The 19,022-nt window shown below is 25.4% G+C and overlaps 1 protein-coding gene across 1 annotated transcript in view; it reads left to right on the plus strand.

Annotated features, from left to right (window-relative positions):
- The window catches only part of LOC145842428 (uncharacterized), a 28,510-nt gene that overhangs the window by 1,148 nt on the left and 8,340 nt on the right, over nt 1-19,022 (plus strand). The window contains exons 2-8 of the mRNA XM_082949872.1: nt 2,482-2,572; nt 3,954-4,036; nt 5,244-5,323; nt 11,535-11,721; nt 15,160-15,315; nt 16,525-16,650; nt 17,673-17,850. Coding sequence (XP_082805998.1) covers nt 2,482-2,572; nt 3,954-4,036; nt 5,244-5,323; nt 11,535-11,721; nt 15,160-15,315; nt 16,525-16,650; nt 17,673-17,850 — 901 coding nt within the window. The remainder of the gene's footprint in view (nt 1-2,481; nt 2,573-3,953; nt 4,037-5,243; nt 5,324-11,534; nt 11,722-15,159; nt 15,316-16,524; nt 16,651-17,672; nt 17,851-19,022) is intronic.

Here is a 19,022-nt window from a genome sequence, read left to right on the forward strand (position 1 = left end):
TAGTTTTTTCATAAAGTTTTAAACAATTTGTCTGATAAATACTTAACAAAAAAATGTTTGTCTTTAATTGTTTTAAAACGACACCTTGTTTTACTGCATAAGTTAATTTTCAGCAACAAAATATAAAAATGCTTTACAACTTATTAAAATAATGTAAAATGAGTTTATTATTTCTAAACAAATGATTTAAGTACTATTGACCCGGTAAAAGCCCTTAAAACGTTTCCTATTGAAAACCTAAAAATTTTTATCGGTCAAATTAGTCATCATGGGAAAATCAGCAAGATAGTTATAAGTTTTTATTTAGTACGGGTAAAAATATCTTTAATCAAAAATAAAGAGAAGAAAGCTTTCAACAGTTAACATTGCTTACAATTTGTACATTTTTTATTAAAAATACTATATTAAGTAGCGTTAATAACTTGAAACCAAAAAATACTTTCACATTAACCTTATTTAACCCGTTTTAAGATTTCAAAGCATTATCTACTGTTAAATCAAAGTATTTTAAAATTCAGTTTTATAACCAAAACATTCAAAATCCTTCAAAAGCTTACACATGTTTTTTTTCACTATTACTCAAGAATAACTTTGTTTATTCTTAAATAACTAAAAACTTAACTTTTTTTTAATTTAGAATTTTGTAACGACTGAAAAATTCCAGCTTAACTTTTGTTTTTAATAATACCGATTTAAACTTACTAAATCTTAATATGAATAAAAGTAATGACTTGTTTTCATCATTTTTAAATAAACAAGTTAAAAACAATTTAGTTCATAATTAAGCTTTTTCAAAAAATAAAACATTTATCGTAATTAAAAACAGGTCAGAATAATGTTTAAGTTTTTTTATCGAACAATTATCAAACTTTTTGTACTTTTAAGCTGTATGTTTCTAAAAGGAAAAGCTGAACAAAAGCAGACTTAAGCTATTTTCAGCGACACTATAAATAGGTTGGCACAAAGGTTCGGAAGCGCTCAAAAATTTGCATTGAACCTAAAATAATGAACATGCAACTTTTGTTGGGTTTTCTGTAGTAAACTTGCAACGCTAACTACCATTCTGAGCACTTTTTGAAAAGCTCTGTGCAAACACACTTGAAATTTAGTAACACAAATAACAAGAGAGGTAGTAACAAAAGATTTTGAAAACTTTTGAGTTCGTAAAAACGACCTTTTGAAACTAGGTGGAATAGCAATTATAATCTTATGGAAATATTTTTTCTTCTGTTATGGGTTATACAACACTTGACTTATATTATTATAAATAGTAAGAGTCTTGAAAAAATAGCTTTAGAAAGGTTTCAGAAAAACAAAATGATTTCACTTTGTACCTTAGAAACATTACAACCAAGTACCTCAAAAGCATTTAATTGAATGCTAAATTATTTGTTTGTATTGTTCAAATAAGTTTATTATGAAAATGCACGTATAGATTCTATCTTATTTTGTTACTCGAACAAAATTCATTGAAATAGTCTACTCATTTCAATAAATTTGACAATCTCAACGAAATAAAGGTACAACTTATTTTCAAGAGTCAATCAAAAATATTTTTGATGGTCCAAAAAAAATCCTATTTCTAAAATTCAAAATAAAAGAACTCTCAAGCTTTAAACTTATGAGAAAATGTTGACCTCTTCAGCAACAGTCATAACTAACTGACCTCAAGTTAAGCTTCTAACGAATTTTCTTTTGTGATTTTTGACCTCTGGGTTACACGCCTGAGTTTGTACAGCCTGCTCAATGGGTGTTTGATTCACAAAAGCAAGTTTTCATAAGTGCTTTCACTGGGATAGTTTTTTTGAAATCATGAGTATAAGTTAACGATGGTTTGCTGTATGTAAAGTATAGTTTAACTTTTTATATCATTTAAGCTTTAAAAACTTAACTTCCTTACAGTACTGTACCACTTAAGTTGTTGTAAGTGTTTGGTCAGTTTAAAATAAGGTCAAAAAAAATGTTTTAATGATATAAAATAAAGAAAAAAACTGATATATTAAATATACTTTTACGTTTTAAAATCCACATACAATAACTCAAACAAACCAGAAATTTGAACCTTTAAACTTACTTTTGTACGATTTTTTGACCGTTTGAGTATTTATTGTTGATATATAGATCCTTTGATGTTCGATAGGAAGTTTTTATAAGCAAATTGGAAAGGGTCAATTACGAAACAACTTTTACATTAGTTTGATATAAAACAACATTCTATTTAACAATGTTTGCTATAAGTTAGCTTCACACTTCTTTTTTTACAAACAACTAACGTGCTATGAAAAGCTGCAAAATATAAACAACAAAGTTATGTTAAAATTATTATATTGCAAAAAACTAATTAAGTTAGTATATAAAATAATAATACGAGTATTGCAAAAGATTAATTAATTCCTGTTTATATCATATATTCAAAATACTTTAAATAAGTTTAATTGAAAGTTTTCATCAAATATAATAAGGTTAATTTATTTTTTTCAGCCGAAGACATTGGTGAAAGAAATATTTCTGAGGGTTTGCCATTTCTGCTCCATTGAAGAAAATCAAGTGTTCGGGCTGTCCATTGAGAAGGGTTTGTTTTTATCTTAAAGTTGAAATACAAACTTAATTAGCGATTGAAAACAAAGTTTATTTTGGTACTTGATACTTTAAACAAAACCTATTTAACTACAAAAACTTTTTTTATTCAAGTAAGCAATAATTGTTTTTTCAAAATATCAATAAATTCATATTTAAATTTTTTTAAATAAATGTAAACTAACACGGTTAAATCATTTTTATGTCATTTTTTCAAAACCGCAACTAATTTTCTTCAAGACGAAAACAATTACAATATATATGAGAATTTCACATAAAGCCATCAAGTTCACATCTTCGTGAGAAATTCAAGTTGATTAAATTAAAATTAAGAATGCAGCTTCAACTTAAGTTTAAATTACTTTGCACTTAAAACTAAGTGTAAATGGATTTGTTTCTTTTAGAAAACAATTAAAAACAAAAATGTTACAGCATTTTTTAGTTTTATAAATATTTTATATATAAACTTAATAAACTAACTAATTTTTTTTATGTATTGCGCCCTTTAAGTGGTTTTAATTATAATTAAAACTAAAACTTTGTTTATCATCTAAAAATTTTCCACTGAAAATTTTTATTCTTGCTTACAAAGGATATTTAGTTTGGTGTTTTAGAACATCGAAACGTGATTTTTTAATTGTTTTTTCACTTTCAAACAATAACAGCAAGTTAATAACACTTGTGAGAACTCGTAGAGGATGTGTCTAATTCAATTAGTTTCTTAAGAAAGTCTTTATAACAGGCTTTAGCTATTGTGTAGAGGGTGAACTTACTTACAGGGGATTTTAAAATAAGTGAGAATACACAGTAGCTGAGCTCAGACAGATTTGTACTTGTGTAGACTTTAACCATCTGTTCGACAAACTCTTGCATTTGTGGCTTCGCTTTTCGTTTTTAGTACACAAAAGTCTAATTATATGAATCTAATTTTTTAAGTTGTTTGCACACTTGGAAAAGCTTTGTTTATCTAAATTTTCAATAATATGTAAATATATTTAGTAAAAGAATACAAAACATGTTAGAAAAAAAATCTCAATATTTTGAAACAAAACTTACTTATTTACCAAAAACGTATTTATCTTTAGCATTAAATATATTTACCAAACTAAAGTTACACATAATTTTATTAAACACTAACAAAAACAAAAAACAAAAACAACAACAAAAAATTAAAGAAAAGCAAATTAAATTTAGCTGTGAGATCTTGAAACATAAACAGTATCAAAATTTTATTTTTAACCAACAAACAGTTTTAAAACTTTAAATAAACAATTAATTAATTTAAGCGCGCTTTTTTGTCGCGACCACAATAAAAGAAGCAGCAAAATGTTCATTATGACGTAATGTTTCTTTTGTGACGTCACAATTGTTAACAGATCACGAAAGCGTCTTCCTGGATGCGGATGAGAAGATTTACAAGTACGCCCCAAAAGCTTGGGTCAAGACCCCACAGAAAAAAGTTTGTTGTTTTGAATAACGTATAACTTTTTATCAATATTTTATTTTAACTATTACTGATATAGTTTTTGTTTGTTTTTAATTTTAAAATAACTTTTGTTTACTGAAAGTTTTTTTATTGGAAAATTTAAATTTAAAAACTTGTATAAAACACAGTAATAACAGCATATGTTTTTTATCGTTATGTGGAATAATTTAAAAATTTGTTCTTAGCATGCTACGTTTCCCACTTGTTTTTCATGTACTGAAATTAAGTTTAGGAAACATATTTTCTTTTAATACTTTTAAAAGCCATTAAACTTTTGAAAATAGTTTAGATTTAAGTATTTTTTTACTAAAGCTTCTTAAAACCTTTTAGATTTGCTGTTTTAGCCTTTCGATTTTTAGTAAGAATACAGTTTTTAAAGGTTCTCTAAAAACTAGTCTTTAATGATCTTTTATATGTTGTTAGTTATATATATTTAAAATTTTATACTAACCAGATTATTTAATAAAATAAAAGTCTTATACATAAAAAAACATAATACAACTGTGACGATACCTACTAAATTTTATTAAAATACCTTTTTTCAAAAACAAAAACTAGTTACTATTTTCCTAACGTTTTTTATAGACCTTAAACTGTAAATCTATTTCTAAATTTTCAAATAAAACAGTTTTTATTTAAATATAAATTTGCGAAACTAAAAATGTTACTATGAAAAGACTTTTAAACTTATGGTTTTAATTGCAAACTTTTATTGTAAGTTGGAAATTTCTCCTTAAAGTTTTGTGTAAATAAAGGCATATGAAAAATTTCTCCATACTTTAAGTGGAATTTATTCTTTTGTTATCAACAAACTTTTAATTTGCTTTTTATAGTAACATTTGCAGAATATTTAACATATTTCTATATGTAGGCAATGAAATATAAATCACAACTTAAATTTTAAGTTTTTATTAAAAGTATCGAAAATTTTTAAATTAAACAATAATTTAAAGAATATGCTGTATTACTTAATCATTTAAACGGAATTATAAAGAAAATGTATATTAAATTTATAAGCACATATCAATTTTGTTATTTTCAGTATAAAAATTTAGTTGTAATTGTACAGTAAGATATTTAAAAAGTGTTTGGTTATTATCAGGTTTATTTAAGCAACTCAATTGTAACTTATTAACTTTTTTTATTTTTTTTTGGTTTTTCATAATGTATTCTTTCACAGGCGAGCCAGATAAATCTGTCAAGAATTTTCGATGTCGAGTTTCAAGTCCAGTTCTTTGTAGAGCACGAACGACTTATACAGTTAGTTTTGTTTTAATTTTTGTTATCATGTACTAGTTATAATAAAACAGCTTACTAATAAAACATTTAAAAAACTTTTAAAAATACCTTTAATATTTATTTGAATTTACAGATAGTTGTTTTAAACTTAATTATTTAGATTTAATGAAAATTTCGTAAAAACTATCAATTATAGGTAAAAATCATAATGAAGTTTGGTTTTTCTTAAACTCAAAAAGTAAACTATTATTAAAAATTTTTTTTTTAATATTATAACAGTGCTTAAAAGCTTTCGATCACTTTGAATAATACTTTTAGAGTGTAATCTAAGTTTTAATAACATTCAACATACAGAACCAAGTTTTATTTCTAAAACAAAGAACCAAAATAAAACACTAGACTAGTTAGAAACTTAAAAGCCTCTTGGTCTTAAAAGCAAGTTAAGTGTCATTATATCAGTTCTTTTAAATACTGAATGCAAAGACTACTTTTAGATTCAAATCAGTTCAAAGATAAACTTTACATTCTTGAAATACATATACTGCAACTGAAGTAAATACTTTACAAACGTTAAAGCATATGAAGTATTTTTAGATAAAGTCATAATGTACATACTTCAGAAGCTAAATATCAAACAGTATGAATAAAAAATATAAACAAACTTTTATAATAAACTAGCTGATTATGATTTAGTGTATAGTTTCAATACTTTTTAACATATCATACAATGCACGCACTTATAGTTCATGTTATTTTAGTGATAATTTCTACTTCAAATTCTTTGCATGCATTTAGTACAACTGAATATTAAAGCCATTTTTTGCACTAGAACTAAATGTTTAAGTCAATAAAGTACGTCAATAGTTTATAATGAATAAAATAAAGACACTTTTTTTTTCAAGTTAAAAAACTTAAATATTGGCAACCATTTTTTTTACTCAATAAATGTTTTAATCTTACTAAAACAATATTACGTAGCTAACCGAATGTTTAAGTTTAATCCGATTTTAAATATACATTAAAAGAAATACAACAAAAGTTAAATAAAAATAACATTTATATTTGGTTTATACTAAGTCAAGTCTTTTCAATCATAATACTTGATCAAACATAACTTTGTTTTACTGTAACTATTTTTGTTAAAATTTGAACTTTTTAGTTTTATATATGTGTGAATATTTCGTTGATAAATCAATTTATAAGCTACAACTAGTTATAAATGTGGTGTAATGTAAAATCGAAATATGTTATTACAAAAATCATCAAAAAAATATGTTTCATTCTAATTGTCAGCATCAAATAGCTTAAATTATTAAAAGTATGTGTGTCCAGTGGTAATAGATTATAACAAATTCGAACTAATTTTACGACTAACAAAAGCCAAATACTTTTAAATTTAAAAGTTGAACATTTTTTCTAAGTTTGGTATATGGTTCAATGGTAAACAGACATTTATGTAAACAGTTCTGTCTTCAAAAGCTGTTAAAGTCAACTAAACAAATTAAACTTAGTTGAACGAGTATTAAATTTTTACTGCCATTGTGTTACGGAAAATTTAACTTGTAAGCTTTTATTATCAATAAATTTCAATAGTCAAGAAGCTTAATCTGCTTTCTTGAACTGTTCTTTTTTTGATTTATTGTGGGAAGTTATTTCCAATAATTTTTTTCTTAACTTATTGTGATCAAGTCTGTTACGGGAAATATTCAAAATAGATTATTTTAAGTTTTGAGCAAAGTCTTGGAATGTAGAACAACAAAAGAAATTGTAGAAGTGTTTAAAAGCTTGCTAAACGGAAATTTTTATAAAATTAAAAAGATTATTAAAAAGAACAAGATAAGTTTCTGTTTTAAATTAAAACTTTTTCAATTTTTCAAAGTACATGTAAAAAAGATAAGGACAAGATAAAAAAATCTTTATTTAAAAAGTTCTGAAATACAAAATTTAAAAGATATAACAAACCAATTTAAGCTTATCTTATACGTCAACATCTAATAAATTTTGTGCATTTACCTCATAAGTAATTACTTTAGCTTATCATGAAGAGATAAATACAACCTTTATTTTTTTATAAAGGTTAGAAATACTTATCAGAGAGCTTACAGAAGTTTAAAAAAATAATTTAGAAAACATACGATAGTAGTTGTTTATCTAAAACTTTTATATCTAATTAATTTATTTAATTTCTTAATAAGATATTTTATTATTTATTGAACCGATAGTGTTTTTTTCTTGACTTTCAAAGGTCCTTATCATAAAATTACGACGTAATATATGTTTACTGACGATAAACAATTAAATCTTAATCTGTTTGACTTGTAATTTTAATTGCTCCAGTTTTTATAAACACATCACGTCTTAAGCCTTTATTTGCGCTCAAAGTTCTTTGAAGACTTTTTTAAAGTTGTTTTAAGTACTTCGCTGAAAATAAGATTTTAAAGTCAACTAAAGAGCTAAAAAAGCGTCTGTAAACTTTAAAACTAATTGGTTTTAGGCTTTTTAAATTGTCTATGTGTCTAGAAAAATTTAAAACTTACTTTTTTAGTATAATGTATATAAAAGTTTTTATAAGTCTTTTTTTTTCTGAATAACTAATGAAACTAGAAAACGTATGACATGATACATAAAAAATTCTTGATAGAAAGCAGACTTATCAAAAGTGTTTTAGTAGATATCTTACAGACGTTATTGTTAGTTTTAAAAATACTGAAGAATTTTTAAAGTTGCACAGTCTTTTTTAATTATTTTAAGGCTGCTTGAAACTATTGTAGAATAAAAATTAAAATCTGGCTTAATTTAACTATTTGTCAATGAGTTTAATTACGAACTAAAAAAGTGATCTGTTTGGTTAATGTAAGCACAAAAACTTTAAGTAACTTGACTGTAAACTGCATTTCCAAGTCAAATAAAAGACTTTTCCTTATTGCTACAACGTCAAATTATTAAAATTAAAGTCACTCCATTAACAAACATTTAACAACTTTTATTTACTATCATTAAAGCACTATTGTACAAAAGTTTGCCTAATACTCAAATATCAATTTAAACATGTCTTAGGCACATACATTTCAAGCTTCTAATGTTTACTTTTAATATGCTATAAAACTTTCTAAATTGTGTTTTGTTTGTTTAAAACTTTTAAGTTCAACATTGAAAAGCTGTTGAAATATTTCGATAAAAAAAAATTAACCTTCCGGCCTTTATATTTCAAACTTTTTAAAGCTAAAGTGTTTACTGTTTAATTGTTTAAAGTTGTAACATTTGCTTGTTGAAAACTTTGCAGACTTTTTATTCAAACAAAATCGTAGCGTCATTCAATATTAAAATTTTCCTAATGTTTAACAGCTTTAAACTGCTTCCAATTGCCTTTTGTCCAAACGTTTGCTTTCCTTTTTGTTAAAAATGTTTCAAGTTATAACTTCTGCTTTTTTTTTAATTTGAAATGTAAACATTATGTAGCTATTTAAACTTTTATTGTTAAAACAAAACTTTGAAACTTTAAATAACTTTGAAACATAATACAAATAAAACTGAAATAAAACAAGAATTCCATATTTCCGCAAAATTCCAAACGCCTAAATTAAACATTTCTATAGAAAAAGGTGCAGTCTTCTTGATAAAAAGTGAAATTTAACGCTTGAGTAATTTTGTTTGCCTCTGTGTGTTTTGTGTGGCAATTCTTCGTAAACCTAAAATTAAATGCGTTTTTTGAATTCCTGATATGCATTTAGTTGGCGACTACTTTCTGTGCAGATGATAGTTTTTGTTGAAGTATAACCTAAAGGTAAAGATAACCTCCAAAGTTTTTTAATTAGTCTACTCAAATTGCATGGTTTTTGTAAACAAACCGAAAAAACGGATATACACTTCTAAATATAGACGATCAAATGATTAAGGTTGTCCAAGAGTTAGTAAGATATAAAGCCTTACACTTGAAAAACAAACAAAACTTAACATGTAAGGATGTTGATCGTTTTTAAGCATTTTTAAGTAATGTTTCAAACTCCTATGTAAATAATTATTAAAATGTTTAATCTTTCAAAAAGAGTTTAAACTTTTTGCTTCAAAAAACATCAAACACGTAAACAGGAAGTCTATATTTTTACTTTGATTTATTGATAGGAGTTAAAAAACAAAAGTTGTTTTGTTCCAGTACAAAAATAAGTGTTTTCATTAGTGTTCAAAAAAATTACATATATGTATATAATCGAAATGTTTATATGAACATAGGTGCAAATCAACATTAGTTGTCAACAGCTTTAACTTATAAGATAAAACAATGTTTCTTATGTTTGTAACACTTCAATTTAATTTACTTATAATGCTTTTCACAGGTTTTAATCACTTATAAAGTTTTTAAAATACTAAAAATTACTTTTCAAGTGTTAGTAAGTCTTGAACTGTTAAACATTTATAGTATTTAAAAGCTTTAGAATAGCTATTTAAATTCATAAAAATGATTTGTGCAAAAATATGCTACATGTAATTGTTTTATTACGTCATTAGTTGAACAGGTTGTTGTTTTTCCATGGGAAATATTTACTTTTTTTATGCTATTGTTTTAAATCTTGAAGTCAAATTGATTTGTGTTTAATTTCAAGACAAAGAAAATTTGGAAGACAAAAGCATTTGTTGAAATTTATAAAACAGTTCTAAAAACAGAATTCAAAGTTGTTTTCATACAGTTACAAATTTATATAGCCAGTTTTTTTTTTAACTATCTGCAAACACACAAAAATTATTTTTGCAGATAAAACTTGTTAACTAAACCACAAGATATAAAGAACCTAAAAACAAACAGTAAAGTTGTAAAAGTTTACCAGCTTAGTAAACTAGAAACAACCATAAAAAAACTCGCTAAAGTTTTTTATTTTGATAGATATTAGTTATATTTATAAATAAAACTACGCTAAATTGTTTTTATGACTCACTAGATTATTACTTTTTATTAGAATTCGACAACGAAACTGATGCAATAAATAATGAAATACAGTTTTCTAATGAGACGAAAAGTTTGTAGTAGTGGTGGCGAGTATGTCTCACCTAGCTTACACTCTACTATGATTGCCCTTTTATTCTTTCAACAAAAGAAATTAGACAATAAAAATATTTTTAAGTAGGCTCATTATCGCTCCTTTGTAAAGATTTTTGCCGCCATTTAGCAGTGCAATGGCTACAACAATACTTCAAGTGAAGATTTGATATAAAAAATAAAAACTTTATGATATAAGTCAAGAGGCATTTTAAAAAATTAAGGGCTTCAAATCATAAGGTGATCTTTTCTTTGGAGGTTTAATAATGTTCTAGTTGACCAACGCCACATTATTGTAAAATTTTAAACTTCCAATAAGTTATTGAGGTATGTGAACTTATTTGCTTAGATGTACGTGGGATATTTTCAAGGGTGCTTGTATTGACCTGGTAAATATATTTATGAAAATAAATTGACTGATATGGTATTTGTTAGTTAAACATGGTCGATATCCAAACACTAGATATCACTTGTTACGACATTAGAATAGTTGGTTATAGTAAAAACCTGAATGTTTGCGGCATATCAGTTAATTGGTGAAAACAGTTTGCTGATAAAGTTATGTTTAAGATAAATGGTGTTTGTTTTAAAATTTTTATGACTTATGTTACAAAATTTAGTTAGTCTTTCACTGTTATAAATGTTATTCGTGAAAACTTATCTAAAAAATTAACACTTTATACCTACTTTATTACATAAAAATTGTAAAATCTTATTTTCATAAAGCTATAGATTCATTTTAGTATTTTAGAATAAGAGAGTTATTTACTTTTAAAGAGTTATTTTCACATACGACCACTTTTTTTTCTGTTTTTTCAAAACATTTGCTTACTACTTTCATAACAATTTATTTGAAGACACAAAAAACACAGTAAATGTGTACTACCAACTAAATTTTAAATATAAGTTTCACATACTTTGAATTATTTTAATTATATCTTCACAGAGATCCGTTCGCGAGACACAATTACTACCTCCACCTGAAGAGGAACTTAATTGTATAATAATTAAAATAATTATAAATACTTTGATATTAATTAATATAATGTTTTATTTTATTTTAACTTCACAGAGATCCGTTCGCAAGACACAATTACTACCTCCACCTGAAGAGGAACTTAATTGTATAATAATTAAAATAATTATAAATAGTTTTAATATTAATTATTATATTATTTTATTATATTTTAACTTTCAAAGGGATCCGTTCGCGAGACACAACTACTACCTCCACCTGAAGAGGAACGTTCTCACCTCCCAGGACCTCGTGTCTGACGAGCTCGTCTTCTCGCTTGCCTCTTGCTCCCTCCACATCGAGAGTGGGAAGTTCGACACGAGACTGCATCAGGGATCCTACTTCAACCCCCACGATCACTGTCCGAAATGGGTGGGTTGCTAAGAATTAAAAAAGTTGAATTTTGAGTAACAGCATAAATAAAATACACGCTTTAAATCTTGTTTCTTAATTCTTTTATTATTAGCTATTTACTCCTGATTTAATTTTAACCCTTGTGATCACTGTCCGAAATGGGTGTGTGTTTTGGTAGAATGCTGTAGATTTTGATGTCTTTTATGATAACTTTTAATATATCACTCTACTAAATGGGTTAGTATTTTGGAGAACAGCTGTAAAAATTTAAGTTTTTTGTATTCTTTTAATTAATCACTGATCTGAATTGGTGAGTATTTTGGTAAAAAGCTGTAGATGGTTATGCATTTTATGATAACTTTTAATTAATCAATGTCCATAATGAGGGAGTGTTGTATTGTTTTAAATTGAAAAACAATCAAAACTGCGCTTAAATTTTGAGACTTTGGTTATTGATGTTATAGTCATGTATTTGCTTAGTTAAAGATATCAACACCATGTTATAAGTATGTAAAAAGTAACAATTTTTAAAACTTATCTTCTTGTTATTCAACGGTTTTTCTGTTAGAAGTTTTAAAACAGTTTTAATAAAAACAGTATAACCTGTTGCCAAAAAAAACTTGTAGCAATATTTATTTCTAATAAGTCACTGTTAACACGTTTTGTTTCAGCATAACAAGAAAATTCAAATGTAAAGTAAACTTTTAAGTGCTTTTGTATTGTTTGATCCAATAGGTGTCTATGTTGTCAGCTACTATCTAGAAAATCTAGTTAAAAAAATTAATCAAAGTATGTAATGAGTTTAAAAAAATATTAGTGATTAATATGAGGTTTTTGTTTTACTCAAGCAAGCTAGGTTGATAAGTCTTAAATACAAGTAATAACGAAAGACAATAATAAAAATTTCTACAGTATTTACAATTCAATGTAAATGCTATTGAATTTATATTCTAAAAAAAATATTTTTTTTTATTGAAATTATTACTTCTCTGTTCTAGAAATAATAAAAAACCTAAATATTCTATAATCAATATTTATTAACGATAACCTTGATTATTTCTATAGTAAATATATAAAAAACGTTAATGATTAGAAAAATAAAAACTAAAACTTGTTAAAAGTTGCAGTTTAAATAAAAAATGACCTGTGCTCACATACGTATTAAAATGTTTCTCATTTGGAAGCAATTTTCGCTTATACTGTTGTTTTGTTTTACGCCAGTAATTTAGATTCGATTTTATGGCTGAGTATTATTTTTCAGTAGTTAAGGTTTTTGTTTACAAAGTTTATAACTAAAAAATAATTCAAATCACTGTTTTGTAAGAATCTCAAGTGACAAATAATATAAGCATAATTCTTCCATTAAAATATCAAATTTTGCTTTAAATCTTTGTGTAGCTTTCAAAGTAAGTCACAATTTAGAGTTACTGTTTTGATACCATCTCAAATTGCAAAATTGTTCTAAAATCGTGACTTACTTTAGGCGTCGTAGATTGTTAAGTTTTGCTTTTGAATATCGTTTTTATTTGAGTTTCAAATAGGTTTCATTCATTTTAATTATATTTATAAACAAACTATTAATATGTGGTTTTACAGTTAAAAAGTTAATCTTGATAACAGTTTATAACGAAGTAAACTAAAAAACCTTTTGGTATTTATACTTTAAGTGGTGTTTACAATTTAACTTATTTATGTACGGTAAAAAATATGAAGAATCTGATTAAAATGCGTTATATAAGTCCTAAACTTTCATAAAATTATATTCTACCTATTTAAAAAACTTACATGGACTTACAACGTTAAAATACCGTAAAAACAAAAATGTTAGGTATTTTCAATGTGTTATGTAAGGTATATCTAATCTGTTGACAAGAATTGTCAACAAGCCTTTTGTTTTTATTTTAATTTTAGTTGGAATTTTTTCATAGGTTTACTAAAGGACATAAAAGATTGAAGCTTAAAAATCAAGTTCATTTTACTAATTTTTTAATCATAAAACTTTTTAATTTAATAAAATTTTGTTGTATTTAAGCTCTTTTATATAAAATAAATTACTTTTAGCTTTTATAAAAGTTATTGTAAATTTTCTTTAAACTTTAGTTATCTTTAAAAAATGAGGAAAAAATTGTGAAACATTAATTTCGAAATAAGTATTTTTTACTCCTTACATATCAGTTTTGAACTGTTTCTGTGCTAATTATAATTTTTATCACGGATTTCAAACAAGCACGTGTTACTAATCAGTTAGAAATATTTTTTTTGAAGTACTAATATAAACATTTTCAATCTTAAAACGTATGTGTTTACATTAGTTTTATATAAACACTTTCTTTATATGATTTACAAAAACTAAGTTTATGTTGAATTTTTTTTGAAAGTTAAATACCAAAAACATATGCCTAAAGTTTGTTATTGATAAATTCTACATAGTGAAAATAAATGAACTTAAAAGAAGGATTGAGACAAAAAATGTAATAAAAATTTTTTGTTATGTTATGGTACAGTTGAAAGAAATATGTTTTTTTAAAGGGTTTGAAACCATAATATTACTATTTTTGTAAGTTTTCTTAAAAACTTCTGTGTTTGAGAAACGCTATTTAACGTCAAAGCACATTTCAAGGAAGGACTGAGTAGTTTTGGTTTTATTGTTTATGAAAATAAAACGCTCTTTTCTGCATTTTAAGTAGTTGGTTTGACGTAAGTATTTTATTTATACCGAACACAAACAATATTCTTGCACAATCATTGTTCTTAGAAATTTTCTAACCTTTTAAACTATATTGTTTTAGCTTGAATTCTTGTGAAATTACGCAGAAAACACTTGGTTATATGTTGATGTAACGTTATCATAGTATAACAGTTATAACTGTTAACAAATGCATGGTTTTTGTATGTAGTTAAATGATGTTTTTATTTCAACTAAAGTGTAATTTTATATTATACTATAGTATAGTTTGTTTAACGTTTCAATTAATTTTTTTACACATACTTAGTTTTATAACAATAAAGATTTTTTAAAAGATGTTGTCTATAAATAGGTTTATAAAACTCTTAATTAAAGTATTCCAAACTTAAAAGTTTCATACATAAATAATGTGAATTATGGTAAAAACAATACACTTTTGATATCATAATTTTATGTTAAATAATAAAAGAAACTTACCTTATAAACAACAATTGTTTTACTGCTGTGTTTTGATAACTAATAATAAAATAACACTTTTGAAGGTTAATTTAGTGTTTTAAATCGCATTATATTTCAAACACTGTTAAAAAATGGTTATTCTGTAACAACTCATGAACAAACACAACTACTTATTAAATTTTAAGTACTGTCTTATTCCAGTTCATAGTAAAATGGCAATAAAGTTTCATCAAACTATCCTACCGAAAACAATAATACCTTATGTATTAAGTTTCACTGTTTTAGTTTAACTTATATGCAATCTTTTTTAGTTCATAGTGAAATGGCAAGAAAGTTTCATCATTGCGAACCTGCCGAAGATGCACGAACACAGGAACACTATGACGCAACACGAGGTAGAAGGTGAATACATAAAACTTGCTAACAGGATAGAAGACGTCCCAGTTCACAGCTACCAGATCTCTAAGGTAGGTATTTTTTAACTGTACGTATATAACTAGCTATTAGAATTGAACACGTTCCAGTATACAGCTATCAGATCTCTAAGGTAACTGTTCGCACTACTTTTGTTAATAATGTAGTTTTTGAACGACAAAAAATACGCTGAAAATATTTGGTCCTAGGACCTGGTGCACCAAAAAACCTTTCAGTTATCGAGTCGCACACCACGGGTACCTTTTAACGTCTTGTCCAGGACGTTTTAATACATAAAACTGTTAAACATGATTAAGTTCATACTTGTACATAGTTACTAGACTTCTAAGGTAAGTGTTTGTACTACTTTTGATAATAATGTAGTTTATTGAACGACAAAAAATACGCTGAAACTGTTTGGTCCTAGGACCTGGTGCACGAAAAAACCTTTCAGTTATCGAGTCGCACACCACGGATACCATCTAACGTCTTGTCCAGGACGTTTTAATACATAAAACTGTTAAACATGACTAACTTCGTACTTGTACATAGTTACAAGACTTCTAAGGTTAATGTTTGTATTATTTTTGTAATGGTATATAAGTTTAGTAAATTAATACATACATTACTTAAAATAGAATATGGTGTTTAGAAATATGATAAAATGTTAAGGTTTAAAAACAACCACTAGCACTGCAAAAACACTGAGAATAATGTATAAATTAAAAATATTTGTATAATTGGTGAAATTTGATGTTCAATTAGTGTTGTAATCGTTTTAGAACAAATTTTAAGGTCAAAATTACTCGCGTTTTAGTTTTGAACTTGAAAACGTAGTAAAATGGTTTTAAATTATTGATGAAGTTCTTAGCTAAGTAGGTTTCACGTTAACGCGTTCAAATTCGCATTACTTTGAGTTCAGCTGTGCTGATGTGTAGTCAAATGTTTTCTGTTTGATTTTAGAAATTTTCCTATTAAGTAATTGTTGATATTACATTGGGTGTTATCTAGTATTTATTCGTATTTGTAAAACTGAAAAATTTAGTAAAAATCTATTTTAATATGTGTACAGCTATTCAATTTACTAAACATAATGTATCTACTTTTTATTTTAGGATTGAACTATTATAATCAGCTTTATAAACAAATACGTACATATTCAATAAATTTTTATCATACAGGCATTATAATGATGTTAAAGATTTTTTTTTCTGTCTGTATTGATTATATTTTTTTATTTTAATTAAATCTTAAAATTGCAGCACAAATACGAAAACCAGCCGAGCGTGACGATCAAAATAAACCAATCAGGCGTCAGGTTCGTCCACACAACTCCCAGGTTGAACCTGAATTACGAGTGGAGCAGAGTTGGAAGGCTGTCGTTTAAAGTGAGTTGTAATTTATGTTTTTTTGAGTTTGAGTAAATACATTTTAAAGTGAGTTTAAACTTTTTTTATAGTTAATGTAAATACACTTTAAAGTGAGTTTATATTTATTTATAAAGAAACAAAAAAATTTTTTTATAGATAAAAAAATTATGTTTTTTTTTTGGTTTTTGAAGTTAGGTATACTGTAAAATATGAATAAACCTTAGAACTTCTACATCCATTAGAAACTAGTTACTTTATATGCTTCTTATTATATTTTTTTAAGCTTCTTTTAAGTCATTACTACCTGTTGTAGTTTTATAACGAACTGTAATGAATCAAAAAGTAAAATATAAAAACCTTTAAAAAAAAATTAAGCAACTTTTTAATTTACTTTACAAATAGTCAAAGTGAGATTATAGTTTTGCTACAATTGTTTGGTAGGGATAAGTGAATAAAATGGGGAGCACTTGTTGAATTTAGGGGGTCAAAGTGTTTTGTAATAATAAGATTGTTTAAATTGAAGTAGCATTATCTCTATTCACAAGTAGTGATTAAATCTATTTTAGACTTTTGATCCAGTAGTTAATTTTTGTAGAAGCTTTAATTCTTCAACACTCCAAGTTACAGCGGAATTTTCTATACAATGAAACTAAGCTTATTTGATAAAATATTAAACATTTAAAATGTGTATGTATTTCTAAAGTTACTCTAAACCTGTTTTAACTTTCTCTTTTTTATTTTTTTTGACTAAATGTAACTTTATTAAAAATCTTGCATTTACAAAAACATACATATATATATATATATATATATTTTTGTTTTTGTAAATGCAAGATTTTTAATAATTTTTTATAAAAAGGTAATAATTATAAAATAATATATAATAAGTTAAATTTATCAAGTTAAATAACTTAATTTTATATATATATATATATATATATATATATATATACGTATATAATGGAGAAACTTAATTATGAATTTCAATTCACAAAAACTCTCTCAATCAAAGCATTTTATGAAAATCTCTTTCTCATCAGAAACGTCGTTTCGAGATCTACCCGTCGGAGGTGGACGCTTGCCACAGACTGACCTACTTCACCAGGAACGCCAGACAGTCCCAGTACTTCCTGAGGTTGCTAAAGGATGCGCACTCACTATATATGTCACTCAGCCCGTACATGGAACAAGTCAGGAAGGAGCAGCAGATCAAAAGAGGTGAGGAGAAAAGTTGTTAAAATTGCTTATTGATTAGAGACCAGAGATTCTAATTATAAAAAACCATGTTCTTAAAAATAGATCAAAAGAGGTATAAATGTCAAAGTTGTTATAGTGAATAAAAGTTATATGGACTAATATATGGTACAAGGCTTACTAAAGTGCTTATTTGAGTAAGATAATTTTGCTTTGTTATTTTTCGTTCATTTATAAACAACATCAACTAAATACACTTATGTATTTTAAAAAAGTAGAGGTCAGTACTAAATATTAAAATTAATAAGTGTTTGTTTATTTGTCTTATCAAAATATTTTATAGCAGTATTTTAGGTGATCAGAGATTAGAGAAAAGTTGTAAAAAAACTAGGTTCTTTTTAAAGAAGTTAAATCACTTTTAAAAACTTAAACATTGATTTATACTTAAAACGTGGTACTTATCAGTTTAACCAAGTAATGAAAACTTCTTTTGCAAATAAAAATAAAAGTTGTAGTAATAAATATATTTTTAGTTTTTAAGTAAATACAAAATAGAATTTTGGACTTGGTGCAAACCACATTGAGGTTTTTAGTAATAAAAACATTCATTATACAACATCGTGTTGTTTTTTGAACACCTATATATAAACTTTTAGCACCGATATTTATAAACGTCTGGTTTGTAGTTTATCGGTTTGAAATTACTTATGAAATATAAATAAAGAACTTTACAATTTTTAATTTAATTTAGATACAAATATATGATAAAGCCACAGAAGTATCTGTTTTTTAAAACTGATTAATAAGTTATCTACATACATAGAAGCATGTTGTTTTAAAATTATATCTAAGCAAAAACATTTTTAATATTATTCGTATTTTAATTAAAATTTTGCTCTAAATAATAGACTTATCAATTTATCATACCTTAATTGCTTTTTGAGGTTTCACGTTCTAAAAAGTGTGCTATTTAAATAGCAAGCTTGTTTATAGGTTGTTTAAAACGTTCGGTATTGGTTATTACATAAAATTCTTCATTAAACTAACATATGCAATGATTATTGAATTAAATTAATCAGTGTTATTAAAGACGCCAAGGTTTTAGAACTTAACACCTCAAAAAATAATTAAGTTAATATTTGATAAATAAATAGTCAGTTCATCTAAAAGTTAAATTTTTAATTAAAACTGCAATT

Source organism: Thalia democratica, chromosome 8 (genome assembly GCF_965202585.1).
Source record: "Thalia democratica chromosome 8, ktThaDemo2.hap1.1, whole genome shotgun sequence".
Taxonomy (NCBI): Eukaryota; Metazoa; Chordata; class Thaliacea; order Salpida; family Salpidae; genus Thalia; species Thalia democratica.